Source organism: Ostrea edulis, chromosome 3 (genome assembly GCF_947568905.1).
Source record: "Ostrea edulis chromosome 3, xbOstEdul1.1, whole genome shotgun sequence".
NCBI lineage: Eukaryota > Metazoa > Mollusca > Bivalvia > Ostreida > Ostreidae > Ostrea > Ostrea edulis.
Window position 1 is genome coordinate 35,391,377 of NC_079166.1, and position 24,672 is coordinate 35,416,048.

General features: G+C 33.4%; 1 protein-coding gene across 4 annotated transcripts in view; it reads left to right on the forward strand.

The window, feature by feature from the left end:
* LOC125675752 (uncharacterized) overlaps positions 1-21,803 on the forward strand; it is a 167,058-nt gene extending 145,255 nt beyond the window's left edge. For 3 of the 4 annotated variants that reach the window (XM_048913544.2, XM_048913545.2, XM_056160536.1), the window contains 7 exons: positions 13,192-13,266; positions 14,972-15,001; positions 15,517-15,705; positions 15,809-16,006; positions 16,107-16,298; positions 19,560-19,769; positions 20,800-21,803. In XM_048913544.2, the coding sequence (XP_048769501.2) occupies positions 13,192-13,266; positions 14,972-15,001; positions 15,517-15,705; positions 15,809-16,006; positions 16,107-16,298; positions 19,560-19,769; positions 20,800-20,990 (1,085 nt within the window). In that variant the 3' untranslated portion in view covers positions 20,991-21,803. The remainder of the gene's footprint in view (positions 1-13,191; positions 13,267-14,971; positions 15,002-15,516; positions 15,706-15,808; positions 16,007-16,106; positions 16,299-19,559; positions 19,770-20,799) is intronic. The other variant, XM_048913550.2, reaches the window with a different exon arrangement.
* Positions 21,804-24,672: the final 2,869 nt, after the last annotated feature.

Below are 24,672 nucleotides of genomic sequence, written 5' to 3' on the forward strand. Positions count from 1 at the left end.
GTTCCAAGATAACTTATACCCCTTTGTTATCTCTTCAACCTTTAAACTTAACCTAAATTCGAGGGGTGATACTTCTCTAATGTTGGTGTGTGTCCCATCCCCTCCTCAAAATATGAATTTTGATTTTAAATATATAGATGTATCACAAATTGAGTTTGATTTACTAATAATCATAACTTTGTTTTCAAGCACACATCCATGAATAAATCGTGTCATTTTGATGTCTAACATGCAGTATTTTTTTTTTCTCCCCATCATAAAACAAGCAGTTTTTCAGAGGTGATTTTCCATTCATAGTTACCTCCCCTAAAATGTATCCGTGTTCATAAATCTTATATTATTAGCTTTAGACTTCATCTCATAAATTGAATGTTGAGGTTGGAAGACATAATGATATAGTCAGAGAACGACAGTTATGTACTGCCTGTGATCTAAATGATCTAGATGACCTTTCATGATGTAGAGGATGAGTTTCACTGTATTCTAAAATGTCCACTATATGATGAATTGAGTCCAAATATGTTAAAAAAATTTATTATACAAACATGAGAAATTAATTTGAAAAACCCAATTTTATAAAAACTTATTGTGAGGTCAATATCTGTCCAATTTCTTTGAAAAACAATTTCGCTTAATTATGCAAAGTTTAAATTTTCTTTTTCTAAGATGCCAAGACGTCGCGCACGGTACTGGTGTTACTTTCATACGTGCACAAGAAAATACTTCCGCTATGTTTACACAGATGTATATTTTGTGGATTATTAAAGTTTTATACATCAATGGCAAGGAAAATATATAAATAATGACAATAGCATATATAAAATATAATTTACACGCATTTCATGAGCAACAACGGAGTTATATCCACGCAGATGTCGTCATTTTTCGATGTCCCGCGTTACATAAAATACTCATACGCTTTATCCACAGATTAATAAAATGATTGAGTTTGTGCCAAATAACGTAAAAAATGGTGTATGATTGTGACGTCCTTATCTAAAAACCATACCAATTACTTTTAAAGATTCAGTTCATAGAATTGATATAGCGACCTTGAAATTGGCAAAGACAGTGGTGTCCCGTGTTTGTAGATTGACTGCAAATGCAAATCACCATAACAAGTAGCTTGCCTAATGCAGGGGAAAGTTGACTATCCCTGTTACATTTATAATTTACATATATCATGGAACACAGTCTTGGCATACACAGTATTATATAATTCTGAGTATATCCATGAAGTAGATAGATTTTATCGGTGTCCAGTGAAATGTCCTTATTGTACAAATACCGCGCTTTTTAAACAATTCTACCATTTTATGTCTTATTTCTAAGCATTACTCCAACGCGAACATTTTAATGAATATAACTTACAGAAAGTACATAAAATTTACTATATAGAATATACAACATTTCATTTTATCCCGCGTCCGTTTAGAAAAACGAAAAGATACTTAACGTCCAAATAAATACCTCATGTGATTTTGTCGCGCTATGACGCTACATCAATGTACATTGCCTACGCCTAGCTAAAACGTAAAATGTTGCTATCATGTTTTTTATGTTTTACTCTGGCACGTGTACTTTAATTGGCTTTATCAAATGACAATTATACAGACTACATTTTGTTGCATGTATTAGTAGTAGTAGTAGTTTTATTCAGGCAGAACAATCATGTTATATAAACATCATCAGAATATAAAAAATAAATACGCATGTCAATTGAATAAAACTTAGCATACCAGATGTTATCACAGTCATTTATCACAATATTGTCATCACATACAAGATATTATCACTGCTGCATTATGTACATATATCACAGTCTACCTAGAATAACCCATTTAAGCAAACATATTATTGCTTATTTCCAATGGGGTCCATGAAAATTAAAAAATATACCTATGTCAATAAATAAATTACAATTGAATGGCATGTACAGCAATGTGTAAAATATTTTGGTAAATAAATGATGCAGTGTGGCCTGAATAGAGTAAGATCAATGTACATGTACAATTAAAAACTTAAAATGAATAATAAAACGTGAATGAGTTTCAATTACTGTATTACTGTATTTATGCATATAAATAGTCAGCATTGAAGAGATAAACTTACGGCGTGTAAAACGTTGCAATATTATACAAACCTTGATTTATACACGAAATTCTTTAATCATATTCGATAATCTTAATATTCATATGCGACGATTTTTATTTACAGTGCATATTCGATAAATCTTGATTTATCTTCGATATCCTTGTTATGCGAAACGTTTGATTCATATTCGATAATCTTGTTATTTATTTACATTTGGTAACCTTGTTATTTATATTCGATATATAAATCTCGATTTATATTCGATAATAATTTTTGATTCGTGTTTGATAATGTTGATGTACACGTGCTAGATGTACGCATGTATTTAGTCATATTGATTGTAGGTGAAATGCATAATTTCAAAAATTAATATAAGAATTGGCTTCATTGACAATGAAGCAAATTATGATACATTGATTATTGAGAATATTTTATGAATCAAGGCAAAACTTCCCTAAAAATGCTACAATTCCTTTAGAAGTTTGCGCCGCAAAATTTTAATTTCGCATTTGACGTGTGATATCACCACAACGCCTACAGATAAATGTAAAGAAACTACGAACAGTTCTGCATTATATGATATAATGCCGATATGACTGAGCTACAAATAATCTTGAAATATTTTTTTTTTTCAAATGAAATATAATAGTAGAAAAAATGAAACTATGACTCATTCATTCCATTATTTCTCGGTGGAAAAAATCACAAACTTAAGTTCCACTTTATCTTTTCTTTGAGCAGTCAAAATTTGAGTAACATCTCAGATTGGATACTTTGATTTACTCACTTACATCGATCGTTGCGTAGGTGTACGGATTAAATTACGGATCTAAAGATTGTAGAGCGGTTTGCATGAAATGTTCGATTTAATTCTGCGTAATTCTAATATATATTGAGATTTCTTCAGTACAAAGGTTATCTTCAAATTCTCTGTGAGCTTGTCCGGTGAATAATATCTAGCCGAGTCATATTCGTTTTCCTCTACCTCCGATGATATAACGTCGAGTTAATCACTATAAGGGAGCTTCAAAACGGACACAGGCTCAAACATAATTAACGCCAGCCAATAGAACCCAATACGCCCATCTCGTGAAATGAAATTATTCATGAAAGCAAAAATAATAATTCTAAAAGGCTGAAAAGAAGAGAAAGACAATACATTTGTCAAGGAGATACGAATTCAATTTTTAATTCCCTACAAGTAAGAATCAAAACAGATATCGGAAAAATCACTGAAACACTTAAAACGATATTTCCCCCTAGTAGAATTCTCTGCTTCAACTTTAAGATTCACAATTCTTCTTAATTCCATTTGCCATTATGATATCGTATTAAAACTAAAATTTGAAAGACGTATTTCCATACTTGTATTTGAATTTCACTGGATTCAGGGGAACATTTCGAAACGTCTTCACAATGCTTTTTTGTGTTTTCTTTATTAGCATATCTTAATTCTGAATTATTATTTTTGCTTTCATGAATAATTTCATTTCACAAGATGGGCGCATTGGGTTCTTTTGGCTGGCGTTAATTATTTCCTCATCCACATATTCGAAAACACAATGTTTTTCAGATCAAAATTTGGATCCATAACTTTCTCACCATCCATATCCAGAATATAAACCCATTAATATAATATTTGCAACACTTTCATTAAAATCCTTAAATTTTGATTGTGCAATGAAAATGCTCTCCCCATCAGAGGAAGACATTGATATGGCTCGGTAATATAGGGTGAGTGAATATAAAACCTGCAGTACAAAACTAGGCCTACTTACCTGACACTGTCCAATAAGTGAACAAAAGACACAGACTTCTACGCAAGACTGGTTATATTGTCAGACTTTATTCATAATTATCATTGTCAATGGGTTTACCTGAGACTGTCCATTCTTAGAACAAAAGATGTAATGTTTTAAGTAGGATACGGGCCTCGATCAGTTCTTTCTCTCACAGAATGGACAGTTTTTGGCTTATATCCTTTACATATTTTCATTTCGTAGATCTGGCCCAATGGACATATACTGAAAATAGACATATCGCTGTACGTCGAAATTTCAAATTCAATGAATTCGATAAAATGTTAGTATTCATAAATCAGTAAAATTCGTGTTGAGGTTTTATTTGATTTGATTTGAACATATTATATTGTATAAATATACAAAGGGATTGGTTACAAGTTCTTGCAACTTAGAAAACCTCTCCCGTATACAAAATATATTATGATATACATGTACAAATAAAGATTGTCGTACCACAGAAAATGTAATATTCGTTATAATATACAATTATGAAACTATACAATATATGTTTAGGTTCATGTAAGTACATAATCAAGCATAAATGCAAAACATATTTTAAAAATAGGTTTTATTTGATGTGATACAATGTCAATATACTATATGCACAAGTAGGATTTACAAAAGGCAAGGGTATAAACTTCTTTTCTTTCAATAGTAGTATCAATATCTATATAATCACGAAAACAAATTACATAATTCATATCCGGATTCATATATTGAATTAGATATCAATGAAAACAAAGCTGCATAGTTTTGGGGGAGGGGCGTTCTAATGAGTCTGATGAAATTAAAAGAAGGAACCCCACATTTGCATTCAAACTAGATGTACTTCAAAATGAATTCATTTCTGCTCTGACTGAAAGCATGTTTTTAAATTTTTGGGAACGAATCTTGCATACAAAATAATTAATAGGGGAACACATAAATTCGAGCTCCTTTGGAATGTAATGAAATGTACATATATGCACCTTTTTTCAACACGAATTGAACTTATGTAAATGTTGGATCAGGGGGTTGGGGTGGGCAGGAAGGCTGGTCTGCTCTCCCCACTTTTTTGACAATTTACTTTTTTCCGTTATTTTAACATACAAAGTCACTATTTTCTACATGCACAGTTCAAACTAATATTTTTTTTTAAAAAAAAATTGTAATGAATACAATTATAAGTATCAATTCCTATATTTCAATATATTGTCGATCACAAAGTTTAAAATAGATGGAAATTTTTAATGCTTGTAAGCTTACATTTATATCAGTGATCAATTTTCTTTCCTTCTTTGAAATGATATATTGTACCTCGAAGTAGTACGGTCTCTCTCTCTCTCTCTCTCTCTCTCTCTCTCTCTCTCTCTCTATCTCTCTCTCTCTCTCCCGCCTGTTCAATCAATGAATATGGACATGCAGAGACCGTAAATACATGTAATTATGTGGTTCCCAAAGAAACAATAAAACTAGATTTTCGTTTAAATATTTCCTTTTATATGTGTCTTTGTGTAATCAACTGTTTATTATGGATTGCAAATGTAATACCCGTATTTTCACACAGCTGTATATTTCCGACCATTATTCCCTTATTTATATATCCAACTTTATATATGATCATCGATAAATTTTTATTTGTGCACGCAATATATCTAACCAGATGCTCAGTGTATATGTACGTGCATTATTAGATTCCCGATTTTTATAAACTGCAAAACCCCTGACCAGACAAGCATTCAATCCAAGAAAAAAATTCGACTCTGATATCTCCCCTGATTGAAGACACCCTGTTTGGCACGGGTGGAGTGTATCGCAGTCTGTATAATGGAATTACAACGTGTTGTAAAGTTCTAACGAGATACAAATGGAGTTTATCATTTTGTTTCGTGGATTTATCAGAATAAAGAGAATCTAATATTTTCAGTTTAGTGCACATATCCGATACCTGTTGAATAGATGTCCGCATTTGATAAGGTTTTTTGGGGTGAGTATTCCATGTGCATTACATGTTATGCATATGACATGCACCTGTATTTTGCAAGAATTGATATAAATGATATATTTTATGCTCTTAGCTTATTCCATTCTATTAGTATGTAATTGGCAAATGATTTCTCCGCATTTATTTCATAAGAAACTGCAAATACTTGCATGCACTTGCAAGTTTGGAAGAAAAGCTTTTTTTTTTTTTTTTTTACATTTTTGTCTAAATTATCTACACTTTCAAAATGTTCCATTGGTATACAATAAATATTTTGTAATTTTGAGCAAAGCATAATGTTTTAAAATGTGATTTCATTTATTTATCATTCCCTTGTATTACTATCGGAGATGTGCAATGGTCGAGTCCACCTTGAAAAATCCCTCAGGTGTGACAATCACATTTGGGGTATATACGGGTAGAGTAAATTAGGCTACCTGAGAGAAATATGGCGGATAAGATGAGAAATGAGTACGTATTCATTAATTCATGTCAGCTTTAAATCCATTTGAAAAGACATGACAGACACTATTGAAACATGGATGAAGATATATTGAAAGTGTTCGAAAAACCTAATAATACTTGAAAACTATTCACCGTGCACCCTCACCTGGCTGTGGAATACAGGTAAACCCCCCTTGAGGACACAAATTATCAAACCCAGGCAATATAGAATTGCACTAATGAAGATAAATGCTGATGATTTTGATTAAAGGATAAAAAATACGGAAGGGTTATAATAGATTAAATAGAGACCACAAAGAGTTTTTTTATTTCTCGTGTGAAACATGTACTAAGTATGTTGTTAAACTTTTCTCTAGCCACTTGATTTGATCCCTCGCTTCGCTTGGCACCAAATTTCTTGGTACTCGAGAAAAGTTTACCAACCTATACATGACAACTCCATGCTTTTATGCCGGCGGAAGTTTTCAAGAGATCGTCTCAGACATCCACAATATTTCTAGACAAAGCACAGGAAATTATATTTATGATGTTACAAATTGCTTATTCAGAATTTCCAAACATTACATAGATGCATATTTATGCAATTTGAAGTTAATGTCACTGAATTCAACCAAATAAAAACAGGTTTTTATGATATTTTTCATTTACCAAACATGGAGCAATATATTGTACTCATGTTAAAATCAAATCACCAACCACTAATGAACACATAAAACTATATCAAGTTGAATTATCTACCTCGTTTTCTATACTGGTATATCTACATGTAACAAATTTTAAAAAGTGAAACGATTTTTTTTCTTCAAATTATGCACACTATTTTAAGAGTAATCTCTAAGACGGGAGTAGTAGGGGTTTCGTCCCTCATTCATGCCTCTTTCCAGTGTGTTTCTGTGTGTGGCTTTATTCAAGAAATCGACTTTTAAAAATAACATTAATTTTTGATAATATTAGCTTATATATCTCTATAAAATTTTACAAGTCATTAAAACAGTTTAAGATTTTTAAAATAGTATCGTTCATTAGTCTGTAATGTTACATTTCTTAAGAGTTGTCCTAAGAATCTCTTCAGTCTATCCTAGTTGGGATAGTCTTAAGAGAGCTTCTATGTCCATCTTAACATATGTCTTCGGACCATCCTAAGAATTGTCCTACGACATATCGTAAGTCATGTCTTAGGACTATTCTAAGGAAACCTTCGATAGCATGCCTGCGGGTCGTTAAAAACAAACAATTATTGTCAATTGTAATTGTATACTTTTATCTAAAATTCGTAGACAGAATTGTATGTTAAGATGAAAGGTAAAGATAACGAACAGTGATCAATCTTGTGATGTGATTAATTAGCGTCTTCATAGTAAAACCAATCTGTCGGTAAACGATCGATGTACGCCTTGACAAAGCTTTTTCCTATCATTTATCTTAATGAACAGAATATATTTTCCGTTTTCCAGAAATTCATATCTTTATTTTCTTATTGAGCAATTTAACTTCTTACTACAATCTAAGGTGTTCGACTTTGTGCACATTATGGAGAAGATTACTGCTTAAATTTAATATAGAAAATTAGCGGGATTAATTCTCCAACATGAGTTCTGTAAAATCTTATTTATATGTCTAGTTGAATATTAATGAACTACAGTCCCTGCAACGTTCTACTTTACCATTTTCCGTTCGCTCACCGTGCGTTCACCGTGCGTTCACCGTTCGCTCTCCGTCTACAGTTTTTTGCGCTCAACGTGCGTTCACCGTTCACAAAGCGGTATAATCTTTACTCCTTACACCCCGCACTTTTAAATCTACACAAAATAACTACCATAAAGCCGTAAGCTAGGCGAGCTTGTTGGAGCAGCCGGCGTTTATTATGTAATGCCATACAAATGCACATATATACATACAATGCCATCATTTTTATAAACGACACTAACATGTACAGTATATGAATTACTGCTTTGTATTGAGTGTTTAAATTTTTAACCCCCATCACTGACATTAAAAACCGCCCAGAAAAAAACATAGATGGTTAACTATGGAAACCTGTGTCCGCACAAGTGTAAATAACGTCTCTGGGGCAATACCGGACGAGCATTTAAGCAGAACTATGGTATTAAACATTGAATAATGATAGTAATATGAGGTAATCTTTGAAAATTTGATATATAAAGAATAAAGCTCGAGCGCCTCGTGTGAAGCGTTGGCTTAGAATGACCAAACACAAGACTATTACTCGAATTCACTAGAATTCTATTGGCCTTCCTATGGCCCCGCCTACTTTGTGGCTCTTTGATACGTTTCTATCATACAATATTTTCCCGCTATTCTACGAAACGCGGGAAAAATATCCTTACACCCCGCACTTTTAAATCTACACAACATAACTACCATAAAGCCGTAAGCCAGGCGAGCTTAGAATTTTAGTCGTCCAGAAATTAGACATGAAAAGCAAAATATAAATCAAAATGAATAATTTTCCGCAAACAAACATGAAAATAATGAACTATTGATTTAACACTTTTTGATTTTATGAGAAATTCACATAGTTTCTTTGCTAAGAGGGCGTTTTCCGAGTCGTCCAAGGTAATTTCAGTGGTTTCACAATGTCCTCTATGTTCCTCTACAATCTTCACTCTGAAAATAAATATATGAACGAAAATAAGGCTTTAGTCAAATTCCAATCGTACTATTACCATATCAAAGATGTTGGAACTCCCAAATATTCCGTTCTCTCCCTTGCCCTTTTGGGTAATATAGGACGTAAAATATTTTTGTCTTTAACACCATTCTCCTATGTATCCCCCCTTTTAAGCATTGGCCAAAAAGGTGCAGATTTCCACAACGGAATAACTAAACTTCCCCCCCTTCTGATATGAGTTTATTTATTGTTTTACAAATAAGTCTAGGTGGACGTACTAGCCAGTTATTATCCTCTCCCCAAAATTGCTTAAAAGCGTCTACTCACTGCTGTTAGGACACCACCATCTTGAATTAAATTTAATACACTTGGTATTATAATCTGTTGCGAACCTGTCGCATGGTTGAGGCCCCCATCAAGTATTCATTTCTTTGAAAATGTGATTTTTGATTCCCCTGTCATCACTATCATATTTGTTTCTTGGTACCCAAACACAGTTAAGTGCGACGTTGCTGTGAAAACATTTCTTACGAATTTCTTGTGCAATCCTAAGCAAATGAGGCTTTCTACTGCCCACCTTTAGTATTCTACTGATATTTTTACTGTTTGTGTGCCAATCTACACGTTCGCCCTCAATACTTTCTTCTATAGTATTCAATGATCTATTAACATATTTTAGTTCTCTCCAAGTAGAACTCTCACAAGATTCCTAATTTGTCCAAAATCCTATGACTTCTGAATTGTCATTGCCTTTTATAACTGCACCATACCCAGTATCTGATGCATCACTATAGACGTTCAAGTTCGAGTTACTCTTGTGAACTCGAATATGATCTGAATTAAGGCTTGACAGATTTTCTCTCCATGATTTCAATTCCTCTACTGACCCTGGATTCAACTCGATATAATAGTGACAACTAAATCTTGACAAAATATATTGATACAAACACCTTGTGTAAAAATTGATCGCGTGTCCTACCGCGGCTTCCATAGATATAAGCTGATCTGAGGTGCTAGCAATGGCCCTAGCATGGAAGCTGTTTTGACCTGTTTGAATTCGTTTTAAAACATTTTTTATACAATTCACCACCTTCTCAATTCGCTCAAAAGTAACTTTCAATTTACCTTTTCTGCTATTCCACTCCAAACCCAACCGAAGAACTTTGTTTTGGATGCCATTCACACTTAGATTCAGCGATCACAAAACTCAATTCAAAAGATCCTTTCTTACAAGTCTAATATGTAATAGACTCTGCCTATGAATTTTTTTTAGATCCTGCCAAACCATCATCCAAATACATGATGATTTGTAATCCTAAACTCCTCCAATACTGAACAACTTTTCTCAAAACTTTTGTAAAAATAAAGGCTGCCGAAGAAATGCCAAAAGGTAAAACGTTAAACACGTAATATTTTTTCTGACCATCATGCTCCCAATGAAAACCCAAATATTTTCTGTGTTCTTCAAAATTTTCTATATGATGATATGCAGACGTAAGGTCCAAACTAAACAAAAAATATCCTGTATCAAAAAGTTCCCGAGCAGTTCAATTATCTTCCATCCGAAATACAAAATCACAAATGAACTTATTGATGTGTCTGCAATCTAAGACCAAGCGTGGTTTACCCGATTTATTGAAAGCCACGGTCAATGGATTGACCACAAAAGTAATGTGAGTCACCTGTGTTATGCAACTTTTCTGAATAAGCTTTTTAATTTCTTGGTAAAAAATAATCACATTGTCTCAGGCAGATTTGTTGTTGTTAAAAAACTCACTAGATGGAAGGTTCTTAAATGGAATTCTGTAACCATTCCCTATAATACTCAAGACATAATTGTACAAATGCCCTTCCATTTCGAAAAATGCATTTTCAAACGTAAATATGGACTGACATTTCCAGTATCATGAAAATTTTCACAAACTATCAACTGACTATTTGTTATATCAGCTTTAACAGAATTGCTATTGTAATGAACTTTAGCATTTTCATCTAGAATGCTAGTACTTATCTTAACTAACGTTTCCTTGTTACAGTCCCGTGCCCAATGCCCCGGGAAACCACACTTGTAACAGGTCCCTGGCTTCTTGTTGCTGTCAATTTTGTTTGACTTCTCAGGTGCTGATTTCTCGGGAGTTGTATAATGTGCGAATCTGCGTTGAAGTCTGGCTTTTTGAGCTCGTACCTCCTTTAACTTCTTTTCCCCGCGCATTTCTGCTTTAAATATTCTTTTCTCGTCTTCCTTGTCCGCTGCTAGCTCGTGTTGAGTATATTCTTGTACGGTTCTCTAACCATTTTTGACGAGTCAGCAAGTTTTACCAGCTTTTGTCTGTCGTCTATAAGCTCTATACCTTCCGCAATGCTTTGGAAAGCGGCCTCAGCTTCACTCTCGTTGATGTGGGTGTTGGCCTGTACCATTTTATCTCTCATAGTGTTGTTAAACTTGAACTGTGCCTCGTTGCCTTTTCTTTTAAAAACGAGTCTTAACGGAAGCCGCTTGAATTTTGCACATTTGTTGTTCGTTTTGTTGTTTCGAAATTTTCACCTCTAAAGAAGCCAATGTAGAATCTATAACGTCTGAGACTCTGTTTATATATCTCAACTGATTCGATATGCAAGAGCTTGTTCTGGGTATAGTCAGTTTTTAAATCGATGTAAGCGACCGACAAACAAGTTGATGGTACAGGGGTTTCAACAGTCTCGATTGAAGTCAGCATTTCGCAAATTCTATGGCCGTTATAACGATCTAGTTCGTCAATACAATCTATCATTGGGTTAAATGCTGTCTGACGTGTTTCATACCGATTGTTAAGCCGTTCTTGGCACACTGATTTTGACTGCGGATAACTCCGTTTACCTGATCAGGATATAGGGCTCACGGCGGGTGTGACCGGTCAACAGGGGATGCTTACTCCTCCGAAGCACCTGATCCCACCCCTGGTGTGTCCAGGGGTCCGTATTTGCCCAACTATCTATTTTGTATTGCTTATAGGAGTTATAAGATTGACCACTGTTCGTTATATTCACCTTGCACTCTAAATAACAATATATCCATCTGTTGGGACTCCATTATGCTGCTCCAAAAATAAAGCTCGAGCGCCTCGTGTGAAGCGTTAGCTTAGAATGACCAAACACAAGACTATTACTCGAATTCACTAGAATTCTATTGGCCCTCCTTTGGCCCCGCCTACTTTTTGGCGCTTTCATACGTTTCTATTATACAATATTATCCCGCTATTCTACGAAACGCGGGAAACATCTATTCACAATGCGTTCATCGTTCACTGTCATTCGGAACACCAAAGGATCGATTTTCATAGCAAGGTAAAAATGAAAAAGGAACGTTTGCATAAGAGTGAAAGTAAACTTTCTCATTATATCAGAAATTTTATTTATAACGTACAAATATCAGGATTATCAACTGCGAAAATTCAAGGAAAACTGCAGGTCACTCATTAATATCAAAGAATAGAATAAATCATTGTTATTGTCATTAGAAAACATAAATATTGTTCGGTTTAAAAGTGGGGGAAGTTCTGAATGAGCGAAAAATGTAAGAGCCTGCAGTTATGAATTTAACCCTTATACATGTATATGTAGCGAAGAATGAGCAACGATCGCTGGTACGTATACGGAAATGAGACAGTTTCAGTTAATAAATTCCTCGCCCCCATCCGAATTATCATTTTGATATTTTCAAGTTTAGGCAAAAGCACAATTCATTATATTTGATATTGTCCCACTTCACAAGAATTATATATAAGTTTATTATTTTTCTTAAGCCCCCTCTCTGTCTCTTCAAAACGATGTTACACTGTACATTTCAATGCACATTCGTACTCAAATGTCAAATTGATTTGACAAGTATTTCTGATTAATATACGCCTACATTTATGAGAGACATTGTCAATACATGTATTTATTCCTTTCCCCAAATAAATAGTTTGTCTCTAATATAAAGATGAAATATTTTTCGTACATTTGTGACCCACACATGATATACGTGTAGTTCAGTGCAATAAACAGTTTTATCAAAAATATACAAATATTGCACAATTGGCAAACTAGATCATTATAACGACCATAAAATTTGCGAAATACTAAATTTAGACGAGACTGTTGAAACCCCTGTAAAAACTTGTTTGTCAGTAACTTACCTCGATTTAAAAACTGACCATACACAGAACAAGCTCTTGCGTATCGAATCAATTGAGAGATATAAACACCATTTGCAGGTGATAATGGAATATTGCTGCCTAAATATGTGAAGTTGACGATGAAGAAGCTGAAATCATCCCGTTTGTCACACAGTTGAGTTGTTGGTTTGCCGTTAATATCTGCTTTCAATAAAAACTCTTAGTATGATATTTTCAATTGGGAACTTCAGAGTACTTGTGCGTTCAATCAGAGTGGTGTTTAACATAGTAATTTTTGAATGACTGATCACAAGGATGAATATTTCAGTGTTCCATTTTTATTGAGAAAGTAGCTGTCTATGCTGTTAAAAAGCCTTGCTTTTGATTTATCGTGAGGAATGTAATATTTAATTACCACTACGTATTTGTAGTGCATTATTATGATAAGATTATACAAACGAATCCATGCCTTGAAATTCGATTTTAATTTCACTACATGATTTATTTGTGAATAACAACCTAGAACTGTCTGATTTTCAACTGAATGATTTGTATACGCCCGTCATTAGACGGGACGTATCATGTTATGGCGCTGTCCGTGCGTCTGTCCGTCTGTCTGGCTGTCTGTCAGTTCGTCCTTCCGATTTCATGTTTTCCGGGTTTTTTCCGTAACGGATGCATGTACAACTTTGAAATTTGGTCACAATATCTCCCTCAAATATTGTAAGAGTGAGTTTGCATTTTAGCGGGATTGGTCCATCCTTGACCTACTTTAGGGAAACAAATAGGTCAAAATGTTTTCCGAACTTTTTCCGTTACAGATACAGATATTGCCCTGAAATTTACACATAAGCTTTGTATTAGAGAAATACAAGATTATTTTGAATTTCAGCTGGATTGGTCCGTCGTGCGTGACATACATTAGGACTAAATGTAGGTCAAACAGATTTTCGGGCTTTTTTCTTATGGATACAGATATTGCCCTGAAAATTAGTCAAAGGTTTTCTCTTGGAGGAATACGAGATCAGTTTGCATTTCAGCTGGATTGATCAATCCTTGACTTAGTTTTCAGCTTTTTTCATTACAGATGCAGATATTGCCCTGATATTTAGTCATAGGCTTCCTCTCAGAGGAATACAAGTTTAGTTTGCATGCATGTATCAGCTGGATTGGTTCATCCTTGACGGATAGAGATATTGCCCTGATATTTAGTCAAATGCTTCCTTTAGAGGAATACAAGTTCAGTTTGCATTTCAGCTGGATTGGTCCATCCTTAACCTACTTTTAAACTTAAAATAAGTCAGACAGTTCTTCTGGCTTCTTTCACTACGAATACAGATATTGCCCTGATATTTAGTCAAAGGCTTCCTCTCGGAGGAAGACAAGTGCATTTAACATTTCAGCTGGATTGGAGCACTATGACCTACAGTACTTTAGGGGTAGAAGTAGGTCAAACAGTTTTCCAGATTGTTTTTGGTATGATCACAGGTATTGCTCTGAAATTTAGTCACAACCTCCCTTTCAGAGAAATACGTAATCAGTTCACATTTCAAATATTTCAACTTAATTGGTGCACCATTACCTACTTTAGGGCTATTTAAAAGTAGATCAAATGGTTTCCTGGACTTTTTATCATCATAGATATATATTGCACCGACATTTTGTCACAACCTCACTCTCAGAAAAATTCACAATCAGTTCACATGTCAGATGGATTCGTGCAGCGTGACCCACGTTAAGGCGTTTCTATTCAGAACGTGTGTTGTATCAATTCAGAGTGCATAAGATGCTTCCAGGTTGAATTTCACTGTCCGACGGGTTTATATTATATTGTTTGCAATACACTTGTTAAATTAGATGTACGTATTTGATTTTACAGGTAATGATAACAGCAAAACACAGAATCAAGGTAAGCCCTTACACTGAATTACATAAATGAAAATATGAAGGTAACGAGCAGTGATCAATCTCATAATGTCTATAAAGAACACAAGATTAAAAGTAGGGCAAACACATATCCCTGGTCATACCAGAGGTGGGTTCAGGTGCCAAAGAGGAGTAAGCACCCTTGTCGACCAGCCACATCGCTCACGAACTCTATATCTTCATCAAGTAAGCAGAGTAATCCGTAAGCAAAAGGACTGTATTTTTGGAATACAATTTGGGAATAAATAAAACATAATTAATCTATCGATGACATTAATTACCTAAGATTAGTAATAGTTTACCATTGGTCACTCGCAAAAAAGAATGACGAGTACAGTTTACAGTAATGAAATAAAGCTTTGAACTTCAGTAAGTACTGATCAGTATTATTACAAGTGCTTTAATCAATAAATCAAGTTGAACATTGTTTGATGTATATAAAAGTAAATTGAGATTTATATAGTGTGACATGCTACCTTATCAGAAATTGATTTTCAGGAGAATGTATTCGGTGTGTTGTCCACCATGTTGAAGAAATGACTAGTGACACCATTAAAGTCTGCGGAAATCAGCACGTGGGTAGACAAGTACACATCATCGTGGAGAAAGAGAGAATCGACGGTAATCTTGTCATCAATAACCAAGCTCGAAAAGGCATACAAACGTTCCTGGACGAAAATTCATCTGGTATAGTTCAATATATATATAATGAATTAAAAGGTATAGGTAAATCAATATAATTTAGAGATCATATGTACGGAGTTTTAATCTGGTTCATGTTTTTACTTAGGTGGGATTGATGTCATTCTGCAAATACAGTATGAATCAAATACAGTGTATAAATATCTCAAGTGTTACCTATCTGAGCAAATGAAAGGTGTACAAATCAATTTTCTTCAAGTCGATAACACTCCAACGCATCCTTGGATATTCGTTTGTGATACATTCGACGAAGATAAGTTTCTAAAACTAAAGGAAACTTCAAAAGGTAATCCTAATAATTTCAATATACCGTTTATAATTTGAATGGATTTGTCTATTTACGGTAGATAGATTATATTTCTTACAATTCGAAAACACCATTTCAGACCATGGATCCATGCTCTTAGAAGTACACGGCTGTCGAACTATACCTATAGAGGCAGAGATCGAGGATAAAAGCAAGGACGATAACAAACAAATCTTTCTTCTATTTTTGGGAAATTCTGAGATTGACGATAGCTTGTATATGAATGATTGCGCAAAACACGAACTCCGAAAAATTATTGGAAATATCGCAGGTATTATACAATACGTGTATGTGTAACTGTACAAAGAAACATTTATGTGTGTACTTTACATCCATCTGTAGCCATATCTTCTCCTGGATTCTTCTATGCTAAGTTACATATTATTCATAATAAAACTTGACATACATTATTTAGACGAAAAGGTTAAAATACCAAACAGTGATCAATCTCGCAATTCCTATAAAGAATACACAATTAAGGGCAGAACAAGCACAAACCCCTGGAAATACCAGACCCCATGACCATAAATCGAGAACAAACTTTAGTCAGACTTTGATTACTTATGTCTTCAGATTTATGTAGCAAAGAAGTTTTAAAAACTGCAGGTTTATTAAAAAAATTCAAATGCAAATATATACTGACAATTTATTTGTTTACGAAAATTATTTCAAAAGTTAGCTTTTCATTGGAGTATTTCAACTTATTTTACAACAAACCTGTTTTCAGCAGCACTTTTCCTAGACATTTTCACTCTAGCATATGTAATGTCATACTGCAAAGTTCAAGATACTGTGGTCAATATCATAATGGTATTAAAGAAGGATATTCAAAGCTTTAAGCATTGTGCAATTCATTGTTTTAAGTGAATAACTGAAAAATAATAAAATTGAACCATTTAATATATTTTTAAAAAATCTATATTGTATAAAATAGTGCTAAGTATGCAAAACTAACACTTGAATGTCTTGAAGGAATGAAGATATTTGTCCAATCTCTTGGCTGTCTGGATCATTTAGGTGAACAAAATCCCCTAAAATTACAAAACCACAAATAACAGAGAATGTAACTACATTTGGAAAATGTGTAAAATTCAAAGACAGATTCTAAGCTATACAGACAGACAAACAGATGAATAACAAACACATATGGTCAAAAAGCTTGTTGAGCTTTAAACTGGTGAGCTAAAATATGAAACATAAATAGTTAAAAAAATATTAATACACTTTCTCATTACAATATCATTGCATAAATTTACCTGAGAAAAAAGTGCCTGTCCGTTTCAGAAGTGGACGACTATGTGGTGTCTTTTATTTCAAACTCGCAGGGACATATCGAATTGACATATGAATGAAAGTTATTATTGCTAATAAATAAAACGTCGTCGATATATATATATATATATATATATATATATATATATATATATATATATATAAATGTCGAATTGAAGGCCACAGCAAGATATTTTTTCTTCTCACGTAGAAGTATCTAAATAAATTCTGCTTCATATGAATATAAAAACAGATCAACTAACAAAGGAGGGAAATTCGTGCCCATGGGAATTCCAACAGACTGTTGGAAGACCTGATCACCAAAGACCACGAATATATTGTCAATGAGGAACTCTAGCAACTGTTTTATTTCAACTTCAGAATACTTGTGCGTGGAATCAGGGTAGTGTTTAACAAAGTAAATTTTTTGATGACGGATCACTAGATATGAAATGTTCCCTTTTCCATTTTTGTTGAAGAAGTACACGTATATGATGTCAAAAAGTCTAGTCTTTAAATCGTCGTGAGGAATGGTTGTGAAAAGTGTTGTTTATCTGAGGATAATTCTGCGATTTCAAGTTAACTAAAAGTTCTTTAGAAGTTTTTAGAATCCACATTTAATTTACACCATACCTGGCATATGTAGTTGCACAGTAAGTTTGAAATTTCTCCTTCACAACTGTTAATATTTTCGTGATGAGCAAAGATGGTAGCTTGGTAGACCACTTAATGGATCCAGCGATGTATCTTTGTTTATAAGGGTGTTTGTGTAGTTTAGGAATCCAGTATAGTTATGGTAACTCATATTAGTTCGACCCATTGACTGGGACATTAAATGTGCCTAAAATTGAAGCATGGTTTTGAAGAATTTCATCTTTCGAAAGGGCAGTTTGAGTACACGTACGATTACAAAAGTGGAGGTAAAGTTCGTTTAAAATACAGTTGTAATGATGATCAGCCTTACAAACAAAGACAATGGTGTTACAAGCTTTGTCAGCTGGAACCAAAACATATTTCTCATGTAATTCTTTTAACACTTCCGGGTTATTAAACACAGAAGGGTAGATGGTAAATACTTTTGTTTTAAGATATCTAATGCGAGATTTTAATATTCCTCTTATACTTTTAATCCATTCTGACCATGTATCATGTTCCTTTTTCATATTTAGCTTCTTTTTAAATATTTAGCCTATCGTATAAGAAAGATCGCAATGTGTCAAATGGAAAGGGACCATCTCAAAGGAAAAATATGTTACCATCGGAGTCCCTCAGGGTTCTATATTGGATCCCCTGTTTTTATGCTGTTTGTAAATGACTACCCAACATATCGCAAGCGCTCCACAGTCAATATGTATGCAGATGACACCACGCAAGATGTTTATGATAAATCTTTGCATGTGATAGAAAGAACGTCAAAAGATGATCTTTTAAATTAAATGGAATTGATGCATAAGAAGAAATTGACAATATATTTAAAGAAAACGCAATGCATTTTAATAGAAAAGTCACACACAATTTTTTTTTTAAAAAGTCAATTTTTAAAAGATCAATACCTACTGAACATACTGATATGCAATATGGCTTTGTTCACTACATGATAAAATGTCACAAACCTTACCTTAATTATTGTTGTACTGTATGGCAGGATACAGAGAACAAGACAAGTATTGATATGCTATTTGAATTACAAAAGAGAACAGCAAGGATCATTTTACACATCAAAGTACCTCGTTCAGTGTCAACTTCTTGTATGCTATCAAATTTGATGTGGATGCATTTGTTTGACTATTTTATATATCGAAAAATTATTCTTGTGTTTAAAGTTTTACATAAAAAGACTCCAGTGTTTTGAATGTTTATAGATTTGTGAATGAGGTAAAGACAAGAAATACAAGACAAAGTTCTGATAATTTTATTGATGTTACAAGAGCCAAAACAGAATATTATAAAATATATTTTATCATTTCAGTAGTAATTTTATGGAAGTCATTACGAGATTTTATTAGAAAATCCACAACTACAACATCTTTTAAATCAGCCTATCTCAAACATTATTTTGATCCTCAATAATACTCATGTGTTTATTGTCTCTTTCCATTTAGTTCTTATCTGTATATATGTAAACTGTAATTTTTCCATGTTTTGTGATATATGTTCTCGACATGTATATATGTTAAAGACAGGACCACAATGTAAACTAGTCTGTATAACTAACTGTGCAATCCTGTATAAATAAAGGATATTATAATTATTATTCTAGGTGTGCCGAAACGAATTCACATCAAATGCCTTGCAAATCTTCCAAAGAAAGCATTCTCTAATTTCACGGAGAGATACATTACAAGGATTGAACCAATTTGGATAACTGAGGAGGATCCCATTGAGGAAGGATCTATCTGTATTGTAGTCTGTTTCACTTTTTCTCGTCTTCAGGATGACATTGCAGCTGTCCTTCGAGTTACACCACAGGGTAATTATATGGATGAAATCTAGTGTGGATATCACATTATCATATTTTAAAAAGCATCAAATATCTTTTCATATGATTACGAGTTTTCTGATTTAATGACATTCAAATATATATATATATATATATATGTGTGTGTGTGTGTGTGTGTGTGTGTGTGTGTGTGTGTGTGTGTGTGTTAAGCACTAAAATCCAACAACATTCAACATCCAAAGTGTCGGATCTAATAGGAAATACGAGGTAAAATAAAAATGGTAATAAAAAGCACTAAATTGACCAACGACAAGACAACAGTTGTCAAATTATTGGGACAACCTGTCCCTTCTTCAGGACGACAGAATATTTACATAGAAAAGTAAGGAAACTAAAACTACAACTAAACTACAAAAGCTTATAACATACTAAAATTATTATGTGTAATATGTGGCAATAGAAAAGTTTGTTCCTATCGAGCGTCAAGACTAACTCATGAGCTCTAAAACGTGACTTCACGTTGTCATTAGACTCATTATAGATGCATATGCTTTATTTCAGAAACCTTTCTTATCAACTATTCGAAGTTTTTTATTTCGTTAAACTCCATTGGAACTACACTACCGTATATTATGCTTGATTCAAATATATGGTGAAAGTACAGTGTACTTTCAAAATTGAAAAACCTTTGATAACTGTTTATAAGAAATATCATAGACACATACCGTTATCAATACGGGTCACAGAGTAAGAAATGGCATAGAAAAATTCTGGAAGTAGTTATGGAAATCCTACCGTTGAGATACATGTATCCCTACACAACGTGCATTTTATCACCTTTTGATGAATAGTAGATTGTATATTACCGCAAGATAATCATTCATCACTAATGGTATTGGTACTTATTCAAACAAAACATGTGTCAAAGCAAATTTCCTCTGCGCTAGAAACAGCCATTTCTACAACAACATTACATGTATGTATTTATCATTCAGAAATATAAGCTGATACTAAATGTCACACAATGTACCACGATATTTTGAATATTATAATATTTCAGGTTGTACCAACATGCTTGTTGTGATTCAGAACTGCCGAGAAGGAATGTCACCAGGGTCAATGCTGAAGAGTAATCTGAATGACATCTTTAAAGATTTTACCAACATCTTGTACGACGATGGGGAGTGTTACGATTGTCATATCAATTCTCTGGCAGCAGAGAAAGTTCAGGCTTTCATCGACAATAATTAGAACGCATGTCGATGTATACATTTATTGTATTTTTGTATTGTTTGGTGCCAGTGTATCGTTTACATTATATGATCTGTGAAGAGATATTCACTTTCTGTATAAAGTGTAAGAAATAGTAAAACTGTAGGGGAAAATAAGAAAAGAATAACGTATATGTAAATCATAGCATATATGTGAAATATGGTATACTTCTGAAACATACTCTATATGTAAAATATATTGTATACCTAAATATAGTGTGCATATAAAATATACTATACATGTAAAGCAGTATATCTGTAAAACAGTGAACATAGTCTGTTATCTTGAATATCCTAAAGAATATTGTGTATGTGGAGAAACTTACACTTATAGCAAGAGCAGGTTAGAGATTTAAGAACATATATTAATTTCAAATTATCATCAGTTAATGACCTACATCTACATGTATACAGAAATGCCATATTTGTATTTGAAAGAAGAAAATATCTTGTATATTGTACCCCCCCCCCCGCCTCGATGTTCATATCTCCGTTGTGTCTAATGATTTCAGGTTGTTCAATTTAGATCAGACGCTGACAGATTTATCACATATGTATAGGACCTATCTCTATGTCTAGGTGTCGTACGTTTGTGCTCTTGTACATACAGTATAGATCATGGGTGTTGTAATGTAATTTTCTTTTTCTGGCCGGACATGACCTTTACTAATGTTTTGATTAAAACGTCTAGGAATGTACGCGATAGTTTCATGTTGTTAAGACTCGCATCGCATGGCGGTGTCGTATTGTTAAAAACTACCAGGAAATAAAAATTACCAAAGGGATGAGGAATGCAGAATTCGGGTGTTTTAGAATATTTGAATTTCCCAAAATTTGTAACTTCAGCATAGGTTAGCATTCTCTGAATGAGCGTTAAAATCTACAACTCATTCTGATCTACATAACTTTGTTCCAACTAGATCTGGCATAATTTTTTTTGAATGTGCTACACGGGCAGATGAAAACAAGCGGTATTCTCGCGAGATTATACTTACTTGGGTGAAACGTCACCAATAGATAATATATTTCCGGAATAATTGTTGGCGTATAATACGCCATATTCAAATTCGAAAAATTAATCTTAATAAAATATTTTCTAATAGATATAAAATACCTTACATATCCAATTACATGACAAATTTGGCTAGGTACATTTGGAATGAAATTACACGGTATTTTTGGTAGGCTTTTTATCAGAGACATATTATTTTAGGGCTAACATTGACTATAAATCAATTTTATTTTTTTTCAATACAATATGCAAGAAAGTTGCCAGAAATTTTACTGAACTTCCATTTTTGTTGCACATAAGAATCTTAAGAGCATCAGACAGACACATTGCGTGGGTTTTTTCTCTGAAGGGGGTGGGGGGGTAGCAGAGGATAACTTGCGATCGTCTAAAATTCTTGACTATCAAACAAAAATAAAAAAGGGTCCAATAATCCATAACAGATGTTCTCTATTCCAAACTTCAACACCATACATGTAAAGAAGGGGACGGATTCATCCTACCATGCAATGTAAAGGGGGGGGGTGTCAGCCGGTATATCATAATTCGCAAGGGATGATAATTTACTATGCAGGTGAATATAATGGAAAATTCAACTTTATTAAAGTTAAAAGTATCCCGTCTCTGATTTAAAGCGCATGAGAGTAAAGGATATCAAATTGGAATGGGACGGTGGTAAAACGGATTTCATTTAGATCCAGTGGTACGGTATGTATCAATATCTCACCAGAGCTCATAGAATGTAGAACTGACTTCATAATGACTTATGAAGGTAATCGGTGGGGAAATAACATATTCTGGTGATATTACTGGTTCTACAGGTATATATTTTGTAGATAGTGGAGGGGTGGCGGTGTGTACACAACATCTGTACACGTACACTACCCACTTCACGTGTCTGTGCATTATGCAAGCACTAGTGTTTGCAAACCTTTATAAGACACATGAAAGACTACATTGAAGATAATGGCAGGGATGTCACTTAGGATCAACAAGGTCCACTTTTAATTTGGTGTCTGTGCATCAAATAAAGTTTTTCTCATCTCCCACAAAATCTTTAAAGAACACTATAACAAGAGATGGGAGATGTCTCTCATTATTCATGGAAATAATTGTCATTAACACTATATTCTTTTAGCCCCTTAACTGGCCCTGTGAAATGCAGAACCACATGACCCCTATCCTTGCCCTTGATGACTAGGTATACAGACTGTTGAATAGCAGTTGACCTTTGCTGTTCACTACAACAACCTTTTTCAAGACCACCAATTCTTTTAACACAACTTCCAAGAAATGCAATAAAATGGGAAAGTCTAACAGATTGAAACACTCAAGAGTCAATGTACTATAATCATGATTTTATGTTTGTTTATAAGGAACTCCTTGAGAAAATTAAAAATATTTTTAACATTTATGATCAAGATTCCTTATAGCCAATATTCTTTCAAGCTTAACAAGGTTATTATGATGTGCATTGAAAATAGTTATTCTTAAAGGGGCATTAGCTGTCATTTTGATACCAAAAAATGAATTAAATGAAATTTGCTCCATATCATACATGTATATTTCAGTGATAACACCAGCATTTAATTATTTCAAACACCTTTTAACCCCAAAACAGGCACATGAATGTGTATGAATATCACAAGAATTTTGATAATTAAATGATTATTGTCTTGCAAGACAATAATTTGTCCTTATGTATTTCTATACACTAAAAGTGACAATCTATTGTCGTTTTATTAGGTTTCTCATGTTTTTGTACAAAATAAATATTATTATTAGGCATTAATATATATTCTTAATGAGAGATTTTGAATAAAAAGGTTGCCATCACTTTCATAGCTAATGCCCCTTTGACAAACTATATAGCATATCATAATTAACTTGCTGTTAATGAATATGTAACTCTTAAATTAGGTTAAGAGAATTTGATTAAACATAACAATAATATGATTTCACAAAGTGTATTAATCAGTAATTGACAGTATCACTTATACCATTCATAAATGTATTTTAACATAATGCATTTAGTACTACTGTGTGCTGGATTATTTTTCAACCCCATGTAAATAATGAATTACATTCAAGGGCAACAACTCCTCTAGACACATATTCTGTACTGAACACATTCTCTTCCATAGTCATAAGATATACCGGTACATCATCATTTAAACTAATGTGTTAACATGTGCATACCATAGGAAAAGATTTCACTATAGTATTAAACATTCTTTTTGAAAAATTTATCGATGTGTAAACTCCGGACATTTTACTCACAAACTGAATAAAAGTGGGAAGCACTTTTATGTTAAGTTTGTGAGTAAAATGGCCGGAGTTTAAACATCAATAAATTCTTCAAAAAGAATGTTTGATTCTTATAATTCCAATTCATTCACTTCATTAACAATTGCAAAAATTTGAATAGTTTCCCCGCACTATGTTATTTGTTTTCAGGCGTGTATGAATACATCGCGTTTTCGGATTTATTGATGTGCAAACTCTTGTTCAGTTTTATTTTTGTCCAATCAAAACACTTGTAATAAATAACATTGGAATTATACACACATATCATAACCTATTATCCAATGTGGAGATGTACATGGACTTCAAAGTTTAGATATTGTATATCTAAATATATGTTCATTTGAAA